The 12,460-nt window shown below is 38.9% G+C and overlaps 1 protein-coding gene across 1 annotated transcript; it reads right to left on the reverse strand.

Moving 5' to 3' along the window:
• Positions 1-2,298: 2,298 nt before the first annotated feature.
• LOC137969945 (dermatopontin-like) lies at positions 2,299-11,543 on the reverse strand. Its single transcript, XM_068816359.1, has 6 exons — positions 11,496-11,543; positions 10,892-11,051; positions 4,420-4,645; positions 3,580-3,796; positions 3,175-3,324; positions 2,299-2,485 (listed from the first exon to the last, which is right to left on the reverse strand). Exons 2-6 carry the CDS (start codon positions 11,048-11,050, stop codon positions 2,431-2,433), a joined length of 807 nt encoding a protein of 268 aa, XP_068672460.1. The 5' UTR covers position 11,051; positions 11,496-11,543; the 3' UTR covers positions 2,299-2,430.
• Positions 11,544-12,460: the final 917 nt, after the last annotated feature.

Below are 12,460 nucleotides of genomic sequence, written 5' to 3' on the forward strand. Positions count from 1 at the left end.
TAAGCCCTTATAAGGGAGTACCCCCCCCCCCCTCCCCGGGGTCTTTCGCATGGGTGATGGACTCTTGATTCCTGGCAGTATAACGTTCTTAAGCTGAGCTAGTTATGTATCTTTTTGAGATTTGCACTTTAAAAAACCCTCTTTCAATTTTCTGAGCCCAATATATATATAAATCATTGCGGACGTGGTACCATTCATTTAATTAAGAAAAGCGGGAACTTTATATTATAAGCCAAATAAAGACGTTATAAAAATAAAAAGAGTTCTCTTGTAGCTCAGTTAGAACTTGCCAAGTGATTGATTAAGGAGGCCTGACATCCTCGCAAATAAGGTAAACTAAAGTAAACTCGACAATGGCTTATTTAAAACAAACAAACAAATAAACAAACAGCGGTTACAAAAATAAGACGGTTCAGATGCTCTGACTCCAAGATCTCCTCCCATGTCCACGAAAAGAACCATGAAATGGATTTTGGAAGAGTCAGAAATGTTGGGCATGAGACTAACCTTCATGACGGACTCTTGCATGAAGCCTGGATGTCAATAAAGGACCCGCAAATGAATCTGGAAATGACCACATTGCCATCCTAGAAGTCTGCAAGCCTAGCAACGTTTTTTTTATATTTTACGCAGCGCTAACGTTAACAGGGAGTTTAAGAAACGACGACGGCTACGGCAACGACAACGCCAAAAAGTATTTATATTATTGGTTAAAATTTAAGAACCAAAATGATCGTGCTGCACTTGCGGCACCCATTTTTGAACATTTCTCTTCCGTGCTCGTCAAAACTGCTACGTGAAATGACCACGTGGACAAACTACAGTAAATCTTTCAATCTCACTCTTTACTTCAAATCCGTCCATACCAATCCAGTTATAGCACACTTCGGCCATATTGTATAATATAAACAAGACGGAATAATCATGAAATACTTAAATAAAATAGCTCAAGCTTATATTTTGAAGTGACGTTTTCGTCGCCGTAGCCTTCGTGGTTTCTTAAACACCTTATTATTTCAACTGATGAACACTCAAGCATCCGCCGAAACGTCATTAACAAAACATCAAAAATATTCTGTCAAACCATTATCTTACAGTGTTAGCTCCTGACTGCCCGGCACTACCCCATTTTTAAACGATTCAGATGCATTTTACAACACTTGACTTTTTCTCATGCTCATGCAGCAACATGCATTTACTAAAGGTTACAAGTTCTTATCACAACATTCGTAGCCAACTATTGTGTTTCATTTAAATTCAAAGAGCTAGACATTACGTACCATTGATTTTAAGAGTATTTTACCTTGCGAAAAAACAAAAGGTACCCAGCCTACAGACCTACAGACCTATAGTACCCACCTCCTTTCCCAAATGAAATAAAAAAATTCTTAATCTTATAGCGGTTATCGCAGTGAAATGGGCAACTTATGCAAAATCCTGGACTAAAAGTGTTCGAACCAATGACCTAGAGACTGTAGCGTACATTACTCTGCCTCATGCATGAGCCATCAGGGAGTTTGGCTCGATTACCAGCCGCTGTTTCGGGAAATGAGCCAGCGCTCACTCCTGAAAGGATACCCGAACTGGTGTAAGCGGCGCAAATCGAGACTATCTAGGAGTCAATGATCAAATTCTTAAACCCTTCTTTTCTGCCTTCTTTCCCAACTGCATAAGTCGCTCGTTTCATATCGCGCAAAACTCTAACATCAACCATATCAACTCCGTTGTTTAAATGTATGGCATTTTTAATATAAATTCTATCATTAAAAAACGTCTCTCTTTCTCTTTTTATGAGAGGCGCGGTGGCTTCATGGTTAGTGCGTTCGACTCCGGATAGAGGGGACGTTGTGTAGTGTTCTTGGGGAAGACACTTTACTCTCACGGTGCCTCTGTCCACCCAGGTGTACAAATGGGGCCGGGGGTAGCCCTGCGATGGACTAGCATCCCATCCAGGGGGGAGTAGAAATACTCCTAGTCGCTTCATGCTACGGAAACCGGGGATAAGCTCCGTCGTATTGGGCTACTTGGCCCGTAAAAAGACTTTTTTTTTTTCTCTCTCTACTGCAACCGGAGGTTCAAAGAGACTTTTCGCAATTGAGAGAATTCGCTGCAAAAATGAGTGCCGGAGAAAAATAAGTTTGTGGTGGCTCCTGGCAAACACCTCGTGGATCTTTCGACATTCACGCCTGCACACACTTCGCGCAGCGGAATCGCGGACACGCCGGCATGCTTTTGAGGTTAAAATTGTACTTTTATATCAGTGACTCCGCCGGGGTAACGAATAAGCAGGTAAATTGATCAGTTTGGCTCTCTATTTATTTCTAAAAGGAAGAAAAATCAAATCATAAAGCCGGGTTAAAGCCAATCAAGTCTTCAAGTATACAAAACTAAGCTCTTTGAGTGAAGACGGCTGATTGGTTCCACATCATCTCAGTAGCATTGGTCACGTTTGAGACTGCAGATGTAGGCTTTCCATACACGATCTCTGAAAAACAGTTAAAATTTGTCAATAAGTACTCTTCTTAGGAACATTTTAACAAGCATTTTTATTCCTAGGAGACGCTCAAGGATCTGTAGCTCTCCTAGACCAGGACGGGACAAAAAGAGAGAACACGATAAATTTGAACCGAATATCGAGCGCACCGATCCTTATTCCTATGAACATCACATAACCTCGTTCCCATAGCTTTTCTGCTCGGTGAAAACCCTGGGAATGAAGTTGAATCTCACACTCACGTTTTGGCTGCAGTGTTGCGTCCAGAATTTCATAACACGATTGTAAGATAAAAATTATTTTTTGTGTTGGGCGTTAATACGTACTAAATGTATATCTTTTTCGTTACCGTTCATTTAAGCTAGCATTACGGTCTTCACAGGAAATTAGAGATACAGATAGCGAGATAAATATCCCGCATCATTTTCACCGATCGACGTTGAGGTAAACAATTGTTTTCAGCTCTCAAAGCCTTAATAACTAACGGATCAAGAAAGCCCTTTACCAAAAAACCACGGGAAGCTGACTTTTATTTCTTCTTGGCTAATGAAAAGTGAAAAGTGACTATTTCTTTGTACCAATCACCTCCAAGTTAACCAATCAGAGCGCGCGAAAAGCATAATTTACTTATGTGGAATATACGTAGTAAAACCGGAAAAACCGGTTTTAAAATTACTTACTCTTTTTCATTCTTGTGATAGCTGAACAGTCCGGCTATCACTTTGTTTTCTGGTAGTTTGTAATATAACAACTGTTGGAAGTTGTTCAATGTGTCTGTTTCACAATCGATAGTTTTGTACCCTGTTGACCTACAGCAACTAAACCTGAATCTGTTGGTTAAAAGTAAATAGGAAAATTTATAGGTAAGAGATTGAATAATAACCCTGAGTACCATCAAGCTCCACCCACGTACTGCATGGCATCTAATTGAAGAATTGGACGCTAACCACATTTATGGGAAGCGAGTTCTTTGTGCACACAAATGGGCGTTTGTAAGGATATAGTGCGTAACATTGCAGTTGTCGTTATTAGTAAACTGACTCTTTTGTAACATAAAAATGGTTACAACTGAGAATACAGCTGACCTTCGGTCTTCCTTTCCGTTGTCATGCACACTTTGTATTCCAGTTATGTAACCATTGTTGTCACACATGTGGTACACAGCGCGATCCCATTCATTGTTCCACTCAGATTCCCAACCGGAGCATGATTGAGTCCCGCTGGTACTCCTGCAAGAAAAGCTCCAGATACGATCACGTTTGCAGCTTCGCCAGATGCTGTACAAGGAACTCATTGCTTGACCTACGAGAACAGAGGCCAAGGATAGAAACAATAGACACATTCCAATCTAATACATGAAGTCATCTCTTTGAAAGTTTGCTTGTTGGCTACACGTGTCATGCGAAAGCTGCTTACAGAAATCAACGAATCAAAATTGATAAGACCAAAACAGTTTTTCACCAGGGCTTCGGATTTTATGTATGTGAAACTGCAAAAGAGAAGAGCTATGGGGTCGAGGAGGCAGTGATCAAGAGCAACGGACATCTCCGCAGGCGCACAGTGGCTATCGCGTATGCTGTTATTTCAAAACATTTGAAAGCTTGGCTGTGACTTAAATGTAACCGCCTAATGAAACAGGATTCTTTTAAATTTCACCGAAAGGAGTGTTTCTTACTACCCAGTTATGAACAAAAACTACGAGAGAAAGTCAATTTGTCGTATCGGGGTTAGCAGCGAACTGCCTGTTATAATTATCTAAACTGCCAGACCAGTTGCACTGAGATGAAGTTGCTATTTTGGTCAAAATGTCTATTTGTCATGACAAGTGGAGGGCTTTCTCATGGAGTTTCCCGATCAAAAACTCGCTCGGTTCCTTAATGTGTAGGCGGGTAAGATTAAAATCATTTTTTTATATCGCTGCTAACCTGTGGGACATGAGAAATGCATGGGTTGGTCCCAGTCATTGGCCCATTTTCGGTCTGGGGGTCTGGAGCTGTCGCATTGTAGGTGTGGTTTGAAAAACCAAAAGCGTTTCTCCGCAAGTTTCGCGCCCTTTGGGACAGTTTGCACCGAATCAACGGTTACTGCACTGGAGAATGCTCCAATCAGGCCTATGATAAAGACAAAGTGAACCTTTGCCTTCATTGTTCTCTACAAAATAATAGAGAGAAGATGACAATGTTACTGCAACGATGACTAATAAAAACAACAGTAATGAAGATGGCGATGGCTAAGACGACAATCAGTTTATTAGTGTTTGGTCTCAGTATAAGGTTTGAAGCAGTTGGGCATATTGGTATCAAATCATTAAATTGTCTAAAAAAGGTGTGATTTTTTTGTGGTTGAAGATATTGCTTTGGGCTTCAGAATGCAGGAAAACACATCTCTGCAACTTAAGAATTTCAAAATTTTCTGGGAGAGCATACCCCCCTAGGAGGGAAGACCAGCAGGGCCTTCCAAATACTTTGCCAGAGTATTAATCATTAACGTGACATTTTTTTGACAGCTGGAGGCAATTCGACTCGCGAAGAAAAATAATCATCGATCGACCGCGTTCTTTTCTGGGCCGCCATTGCAAAACACACAATATTGGGACATTTCAGGTGGTCTTTTATTTATCGCAATTCCTTTCGCAATGCCTCATGGGGCGATTCGTTCTCAGTTGAATGCGGTCTGGGAAATTGAACGCAGCATATGAAATTGTCACATTTTGACAACAGAAGGCAGATAAAAAAAGGACAAAACTGTACTTTTTTAATCAGTCTATTGAGATGTTGAAAGCCGCTGGGCAAAGTCATGTCCTACACATTATTATTAAAAAAATAAACCCACACAGTTGTCGTTTTAGTTTCACACGCAGGCGTCATTAAAGTGCACGTGTATATAACGTTAAGGGATATGGTATTGTTTTTTATGGGTTGTATTGTATATTATTGTTTACTTAAGTTGTATTAGCAGTAAATTTTTAATTTGTCAGAATTTTCGAACTAGGCTATCTTCGGTACTGATGACGTAAATCCGAGGTCTAAGGTGCCGTTGGTCATACGCAGGTATGAAATTCTCAGTTGTCAGTGCGACGAAAATAGTTGTTTTTGTTTTGTTTTATAAGGCTACCTAAGCTGTAAATAAGAGTTTAGGTAGCCTCAGTAAGAACATCTTGGTAAAGTGCAGAATACCTGGCCAATTATTTGCATATGAATGGGGTGTATTGTTATATTATATGCCTCTTTCTTCAAATGATGCCGCTACAAGAACACAATAGTGGCCGGGTAGTCTGCCCTGAGTTACTGTCGACCTTCAGATTGGAGTACGACGAGTTCGAGCTTTCAGTTCTGAGCATGCGCATTTCGAAAAATTACGTTCTTTAAACTTAATTCGCGTGCTCAGAACATTAAACTTGTACTCGTAGTCGTTCTCGTACTCCAATCTGAAGGTCGCTACTCTCAGATTTTTCCGATCAGGGCATGACACTGTTAATTAAAAATACAAGAATAGCAATCTAGAGTAGCATGATATATTACTACCAGATAAGGCGTTAAAATAGGAAGAAAGGCACGAACGCTAAAATATGATAAAATATGTAAGGTGATTGTCGTTAATTTGTCACAGTTTGGGTTTTCAAATATCATGATGTTAATTATGCAAGAAAGTTTCCAATAGGAGCAATGATTGTGAGTTTTCAATTTGTTGAGAACTGCCGCGGAATTAGAGCATCCAGTTTCATTACATTAAACTGAATATGCAATGTAATTCATGTATCGCATTATAACTTTGGTGTTTGTGTTCTTCTTATGTATCATTTTCACTGGCCCGTCTTGTACTTTAGCCTAAAGTGCTACCACAAGATGTTCACTAGAGCTGCTCCCGCTTTTGATAACCTGTTTATGCGATGTGTATTTAATTATTGCAAAAAAGAAAAAGGATTTTTTCTCCTTTCTTCCATTCTTTTTACACTGGAAGTCGATATTGTTGACACATCCCAGTCACCTCTTTACTGACATCCATTGAATTCATTGAATTAAGGGTGGACCGATTTCTGCACTTCGACAGATCACGAGAACGTGGTATAGCTTCCTTAAAAGAACTCCAGCAAAAGAGAGGGTAAATAAAGATAATACAGTTTGTCAAACTCTTACTGCGAAACCCGGAGATCCGTGAACACTGGTATGATTATTTATAGTACCCTATTGTGGGTTTTACTTTGCTTAATCACTAGTGATACATACAACTGAGTTAACATTGCAGAAATATGGCTATTTTTGGACGGTTTTCCGAGTTTGACAGTGATCATGCATGACACGAATTTCAATGAAGTGTTCTATGAAAGCGAAAACGAAAGCAATTATTCCGAGTAATTGTAAAACGAATACCGTTCATTTTGGGTTGACGTATCTTCCCATCTCCCAAAAGTGATGTCAACGCATGTGAAACAATCCGATTTTGTGTAACTGTCACAGAGGACTGAAAATCAGGAAAAACATCCCAATCATTGTCCGTTTTTATACAAGAGACGCATTATCCGTCTGAACGAACTTGGGCAAGACCTCCTCAGTAACATGACCTAGAATGGATCTATTCTAACTAACGAACGATTGAGATAATTAGAGATTCGAAAACTGGAAGAGATGAAATAGGATAAAAGGCCAAAAAGTGGTCAGATTGCACTTTAGATCTTCAACAAACATGACTTTCATAATTTCAATAAACAAATGCGTTATACATTAATAATTCTTGCAATAACCAGCTTGAAGTCTTTTCTTAAAAGTATACGTAGGCAAGAAAGTTGGCAGAAACAACATCGGAATTAGGAAAGTTGTAAAACTTATGACCTTAATAAAAGCAACGCAGAATTGTTTAGTATTAGTTCTGCAGTAAAGTGATGGGAAGGTCTTACAATTTCTTGCATAATAGGAATGTATTTGAATTTTTTTAGTAAAGCAATTTTGTATGCTAACAGTGAACGGGAAGGGTCGAGATTTGGGAGTACACAAATTTGCCCAATTGCAAGGTGTCACATGTTGCAAGTAAAACCCGGTCTCAGGTTGAATCCGTTTTTACAGGTTAAATTGGTGATCCTCATTTTGCCTAGGCTGAATATGCACTCAGATGAATTGAGGAAAGTTATTTGGATTCCGGTTAGTCGCAGATAGGCTCTTTGTGCTTGACAACACCCATTGTATCTTTTTGTTTTTCTTTTCACCGCTTGGAATGTTAAGGATTCAAAGTTGCCTTTGTGGCATGAATGTCAAGCCATTGCGGTGAAAAATTCCAACACGTAGTCGCATCCATTATTTCAATGGATGTCAGTGAAGAGGTCACTACGGTGTGTGAACAACATCCACTTCCAACATAAAACGGGTGAAAGAAAGGAAAACAAATCCTGTTTTTCCTTTTGCAACAATTTTCGATAATAATTGGGACTTTTATTCAACGAAGACTAGCCTGCGAGCAGGTTCTCAGTGGTTCGAGGTATATGAAGGGCCTGTGCTGTCAGCTGCGGTTTCACAGTTAGTGGCCACTTCATCCTATTACAATAACACAACGATTGTTCTTTCTCAAATATAGATTTTTAAAGACTAAAATCAGTGAGAATAAAATTTGTTTGACTAAAAGTGCAGACACAAAAGTCAAAAATGGAAAAAAATATAGCTTATCTGCTGAATAGCCCGCGCCACTTTTTTGCATAATAATATCTATTGTATTCTGACTCGTTCTGAAAGTCCCCTATAGTAATTAAGTCGGTACGAAGGTTCAAGTCTTTCATCAAATAAAGTCATGTTTTAAAACTGAATTTGTTTTTTCTATTCTTTTACAAGTGCGCGTGGAGCCAGGAGATGCGATTCATTCACTCCTCTTCGGCCTTTCATTGGATCAAGAATTGGACCAAGAATTGGTTGTTAGAATTTTTTTCACGATCACCAAACAAAAAGTGTGCGACAAACCAGAATACTCTCCTCTACTAAAAACATACCTATCTCCTTCGCTCCGGGTTTTCGATGGCTTCTTTGTTTTTGAACGAATGAGCTACGGTATTAATAGCACTTGTCGACTTCGTCCCAAGAGTTTTTAAATCACGATGTGGGCGGAACATTCCTCTACTTTGACAGATCACGTGTTACCGTGTTAAGGGCTTTTGTACTGCTATACCTTCTCGATAATTCTCGACGAATTGAAAGCACGGTTTATCAACGATTTATCCGAGCAACAAAGAATATCACAAATAGTGGGATCGGTAATCAGAATTCGAAGTACATACATGCAACGTCTTTTAACACGAAAGTAGAAATTTGTTTAGTAGTCTTCTTTCTCATTGGTCGAAAAAAAAATCTTTTAAATTAAACCATGATTTTTAAAAACCATAATTTGTAATTTGTCGTTTCTTTTGGGTTAGTGACTCACTGACTTCTCTCCCCTGCTTCATTCAAAAGTGACGTTTTCAAGCAACTCAATTCGAAATAACTTAAAATTGTAAGTGTTAATAATGATCTTCGAAGGTACTTACTAAACTTTGAACAAAATTTGCATCAAAGATCGAATTGATTTACCTATTCCAAGTTACTTAGGTAAACAGCTGGGCAGATTAGCTCTTTGTGCTTGACGTGTGGGTCTCTGTATGTGTGTACGGTACGTTTTTTCCACCGGGTTTTGGCATCCTATACCTCTTAGTTAATAGCCTGAGACGTGGCCACTGACTGTGAAACCGAATCTTACAAAACCTTTCGCCTTTGTTTAGCCTCCGCATTCGAGCAGTCGAGCATGCTCTTCATGTACCTCGAACCACTGGGAATCTGCTCGCAGTCTTGGTAGAATAAAACTGTCAATAACCTTTTGTCAATCACGGTTGCAAAAAAGAAACAGGATTTTTTTCTCCTTTCTTCCACTCTTTTTACACTGGAAGTCGATATTGTTGACACAACTCAGTCACCTCTTTACTGACATCCATTGAATTCATTGAATTAAGGGTCCGTTGGACCGATTCCCCCACTTCGACAGATCACGAGAACGTGTTATAGCTTCCTTAAAAGAACTCCAGCAAAAGAGAGGGTAAATAAAGATAATACAGTTTGTCAAACTCTTACTGCGAAACCCGGAGATCCGTGAACACTGGTATGATTATTTATAGTACCCTATTGTGGGTTTTACTTTGCTTAATCACTAGTGATACATACAACTGAGTTAACATTGCAGAAATATGGCTATTTTTGGACTTCACGGTTTTCCGAGTTTGACAGTGATCATGCATGACACGAATTTCAATGAAGTGTTCTATGAAAGCGAAAACGAAAGCAATTATTCCGAGTAATTGTAAAACGAATACCGTTCATTTTGGGTTGACGTATCTTCCCATCTCCCAAAAATGATGTCAACGCATGTGAAACAATCCGATTTTGTGTAACTGTCACAGAGGACTGAAAATCAGGAAAAACATCCCAATCATTGTCCGTTTTTATACTAGAGACGCATTATCAGTCTGAACGAACTTAGGCAAGATCTCCTCAGTAACATGACCTAAAATGGATCTATTCTAACTATTAAACGAACGACTGAGATAATTAGAGATTCGTCGGAAAACTGGAAGAGATGAAATAGGATAAAAGGCCAAAAAGTGGTCAGATTGCACTTTAGATCTTCAACAAACATGACTTTCATAATTTCAATAAACAACTGCGTTATACATGAATAATCCTTGCAATAAACAGCTTGAAGTCTTTTCTTAAAAGTATACGTAGGCAAGAAAGTTGGCAGAAACAACATCGGAATTAGGAAAATTGTAAAACTTATGACCTTGATAAAAACAGTGGAGAATTGTTTATTATTAGTTCTGCAGTAAAGTGATTGGAAGGTCTTACAATTTCTTGCATAATAGGAATGTATTTCAATTTTTTCAGTAAAGCAATTTTGTATGCTAACAGTGAATGGGAAGGGTCGAAATTTAGGAGTACACAAATTTGCCCAATTGCAAGGTGTCACATGTTTTAAGTAAAACCCGGTCTCAGGTTGAATCCGTTTTTACAGGTTAAATTGGTAATCCTCATTTTGCCTAGGATGAATATGCGCTCAGATGAATTGAGGAAACCTGTTTGGATTCCGGTTGGTTGCAGATAGGCTCTTTGTGCTTGACAACACCCATTGTATCTTTTTGTTTTTCTTTTCACCGCTTGGAATGTTAAGGATTCAAAGTTGCCTTTGTGGCATGAATGTCAAGCCATTGCGGTGAAAAATTCCAACACGTAGTCGCACCCATTATTTCAAGGGTGTCAGTGAAGAGGTCACTACGGTGTGTGAACAACATCCACTTCCAACATAAAACAGGTGAAAGAAAGGAAAAAAAATCCTGTTTTTCCTTTTGCAACAATTTTCGATAATAATTGGGACTTTTATTCAACGAAGACTAGCCTGCGAGCAGGTTCTCAGTGGTTTGAGGTATCCCCTAAGGATACCAGCCTTGCAGCTGACTGGGCTACCCTGGTAAAATAAAGTTGTCTTGTCTCCTCTTGTCTTGTCTTGAATGGCCTGTGCTGTCAGCTGTGGTTTCACAGTTAGTGGCCACTTCATCCTATTACAATAACACAACGATTGTTCTTTCTCAAATATAGATTTTTAAAGACTAAAATCAGTGAGAATAAAATTTGTTTGACTAAAAGTGCAGACACAAAAGTCAAAAATGGAAAAAAATATAGCTTATATGCTGAATAGCCCGCGCCACTTTTTTGCATAATAATATCTATTGTATTCTGACTCGTTCTGAAAGTCCCCTATAGTAATGAAGTCGGTACGAAGGTTCAAGTCTTTCATCAAATAAAGTCATGTTTTAAAACTGAATTTGTTTTTTCTATTCTTTTACAAGTGCGCGTGGAGCCAGGAGATGCGATTCATTCACTCCTTTTCAGCCTTTCATTGGATCAAGAATTGGACCAAGAATTGTTTGTTAGAATTTTTCATGATCTCCAAACAAAAAGTGTGCGATAAATCAGAATACTCTCCTGTACTAAAAACATACCTATCTCCTTCGCTCCGGGTTTTCAATGGGTTCTTTGTTTTTGAACGAATGAGCTACGGTATTAATAGCACTTGTCGACTTCGTCCCAAGAGTTTTTAAATCACGATGTGGGCGGAACATTCCTCTACTTTGACAGATCACGTGTTACCGTGTTAAGGGCTTTTGTACTGCTATACCTTCTCGATAATTCTCGACGAATTGAAAGCACGGTTTATCAACGATTTGTCCGAGCAACAACCAATATTACAAATAGTGGGATCGGTAATCAGAATTCGAAGTACATACATGCAACGTCTTTTAACACGACAGTAGAAATTTGTTCAGTAGCTTTCTTTCTCATTGGTCGAAAAAAAAATCTTTTAAATTAAACCATGATTTTTAAAAACCATAATTTGTGATTTGTCGTTTCTTTTGGGTTAGTGACTCACTGACTTCTCTACCCTGCTTCATTTAAAAGTGACGTTTTCAAGCAACTCAATTCGAAATAACTTAAAATTGTAAGTGTTAATAATGATCTTCGAAGGTACTTACTAAAATTTGAACAATTTTCTTATTAAATGAATTCTTCTAGTGATTTATTTCTGGCATCAAAGATCGAATTGATTTACCTATTCCAAGTTCCTTAGGTAAACAGCTGGGCAGATTAGCTCTTTGTGCTTGACGTGTGGGTCTCTGTATGTGTGTACGGTACGTTTTTTCCACCGGGTTTTGGCACCCTATACCTCTTAGTTAATAGGAAGACGTGGCCACTGACTGTGAAACCGCATCTTGCGTATTCGAGCAGTCGAGCATGTACCTCGAACCACTAGGAACCTGCTCGCAGTCTTGGTAGAATAAACTTGTCAATAACCTTTTGTCAATCACGGTTGCAAAAAAGAAACAGGATTTTTTCTCCCTTCTTCCACTCTTTTTACACTGGAAGTCGATATTGTTGACACATCCCAGTCACCTCTTTACTGACATCC

Source organism: Montipora foliosa, chromosome 9, assembly GCF_036669935.1.
Source record: "Montipora foliosa isolate CH-2021 chromosome 9, ASM3666993v2, whole genome shotgun sequence".
Classification (NCBI taxonomy): Eukaryota; Metazoa; Cnidaria; class Anthozoa; order Scleractinia; family Acroporidae; genus Montipora; species Montipora foliosa.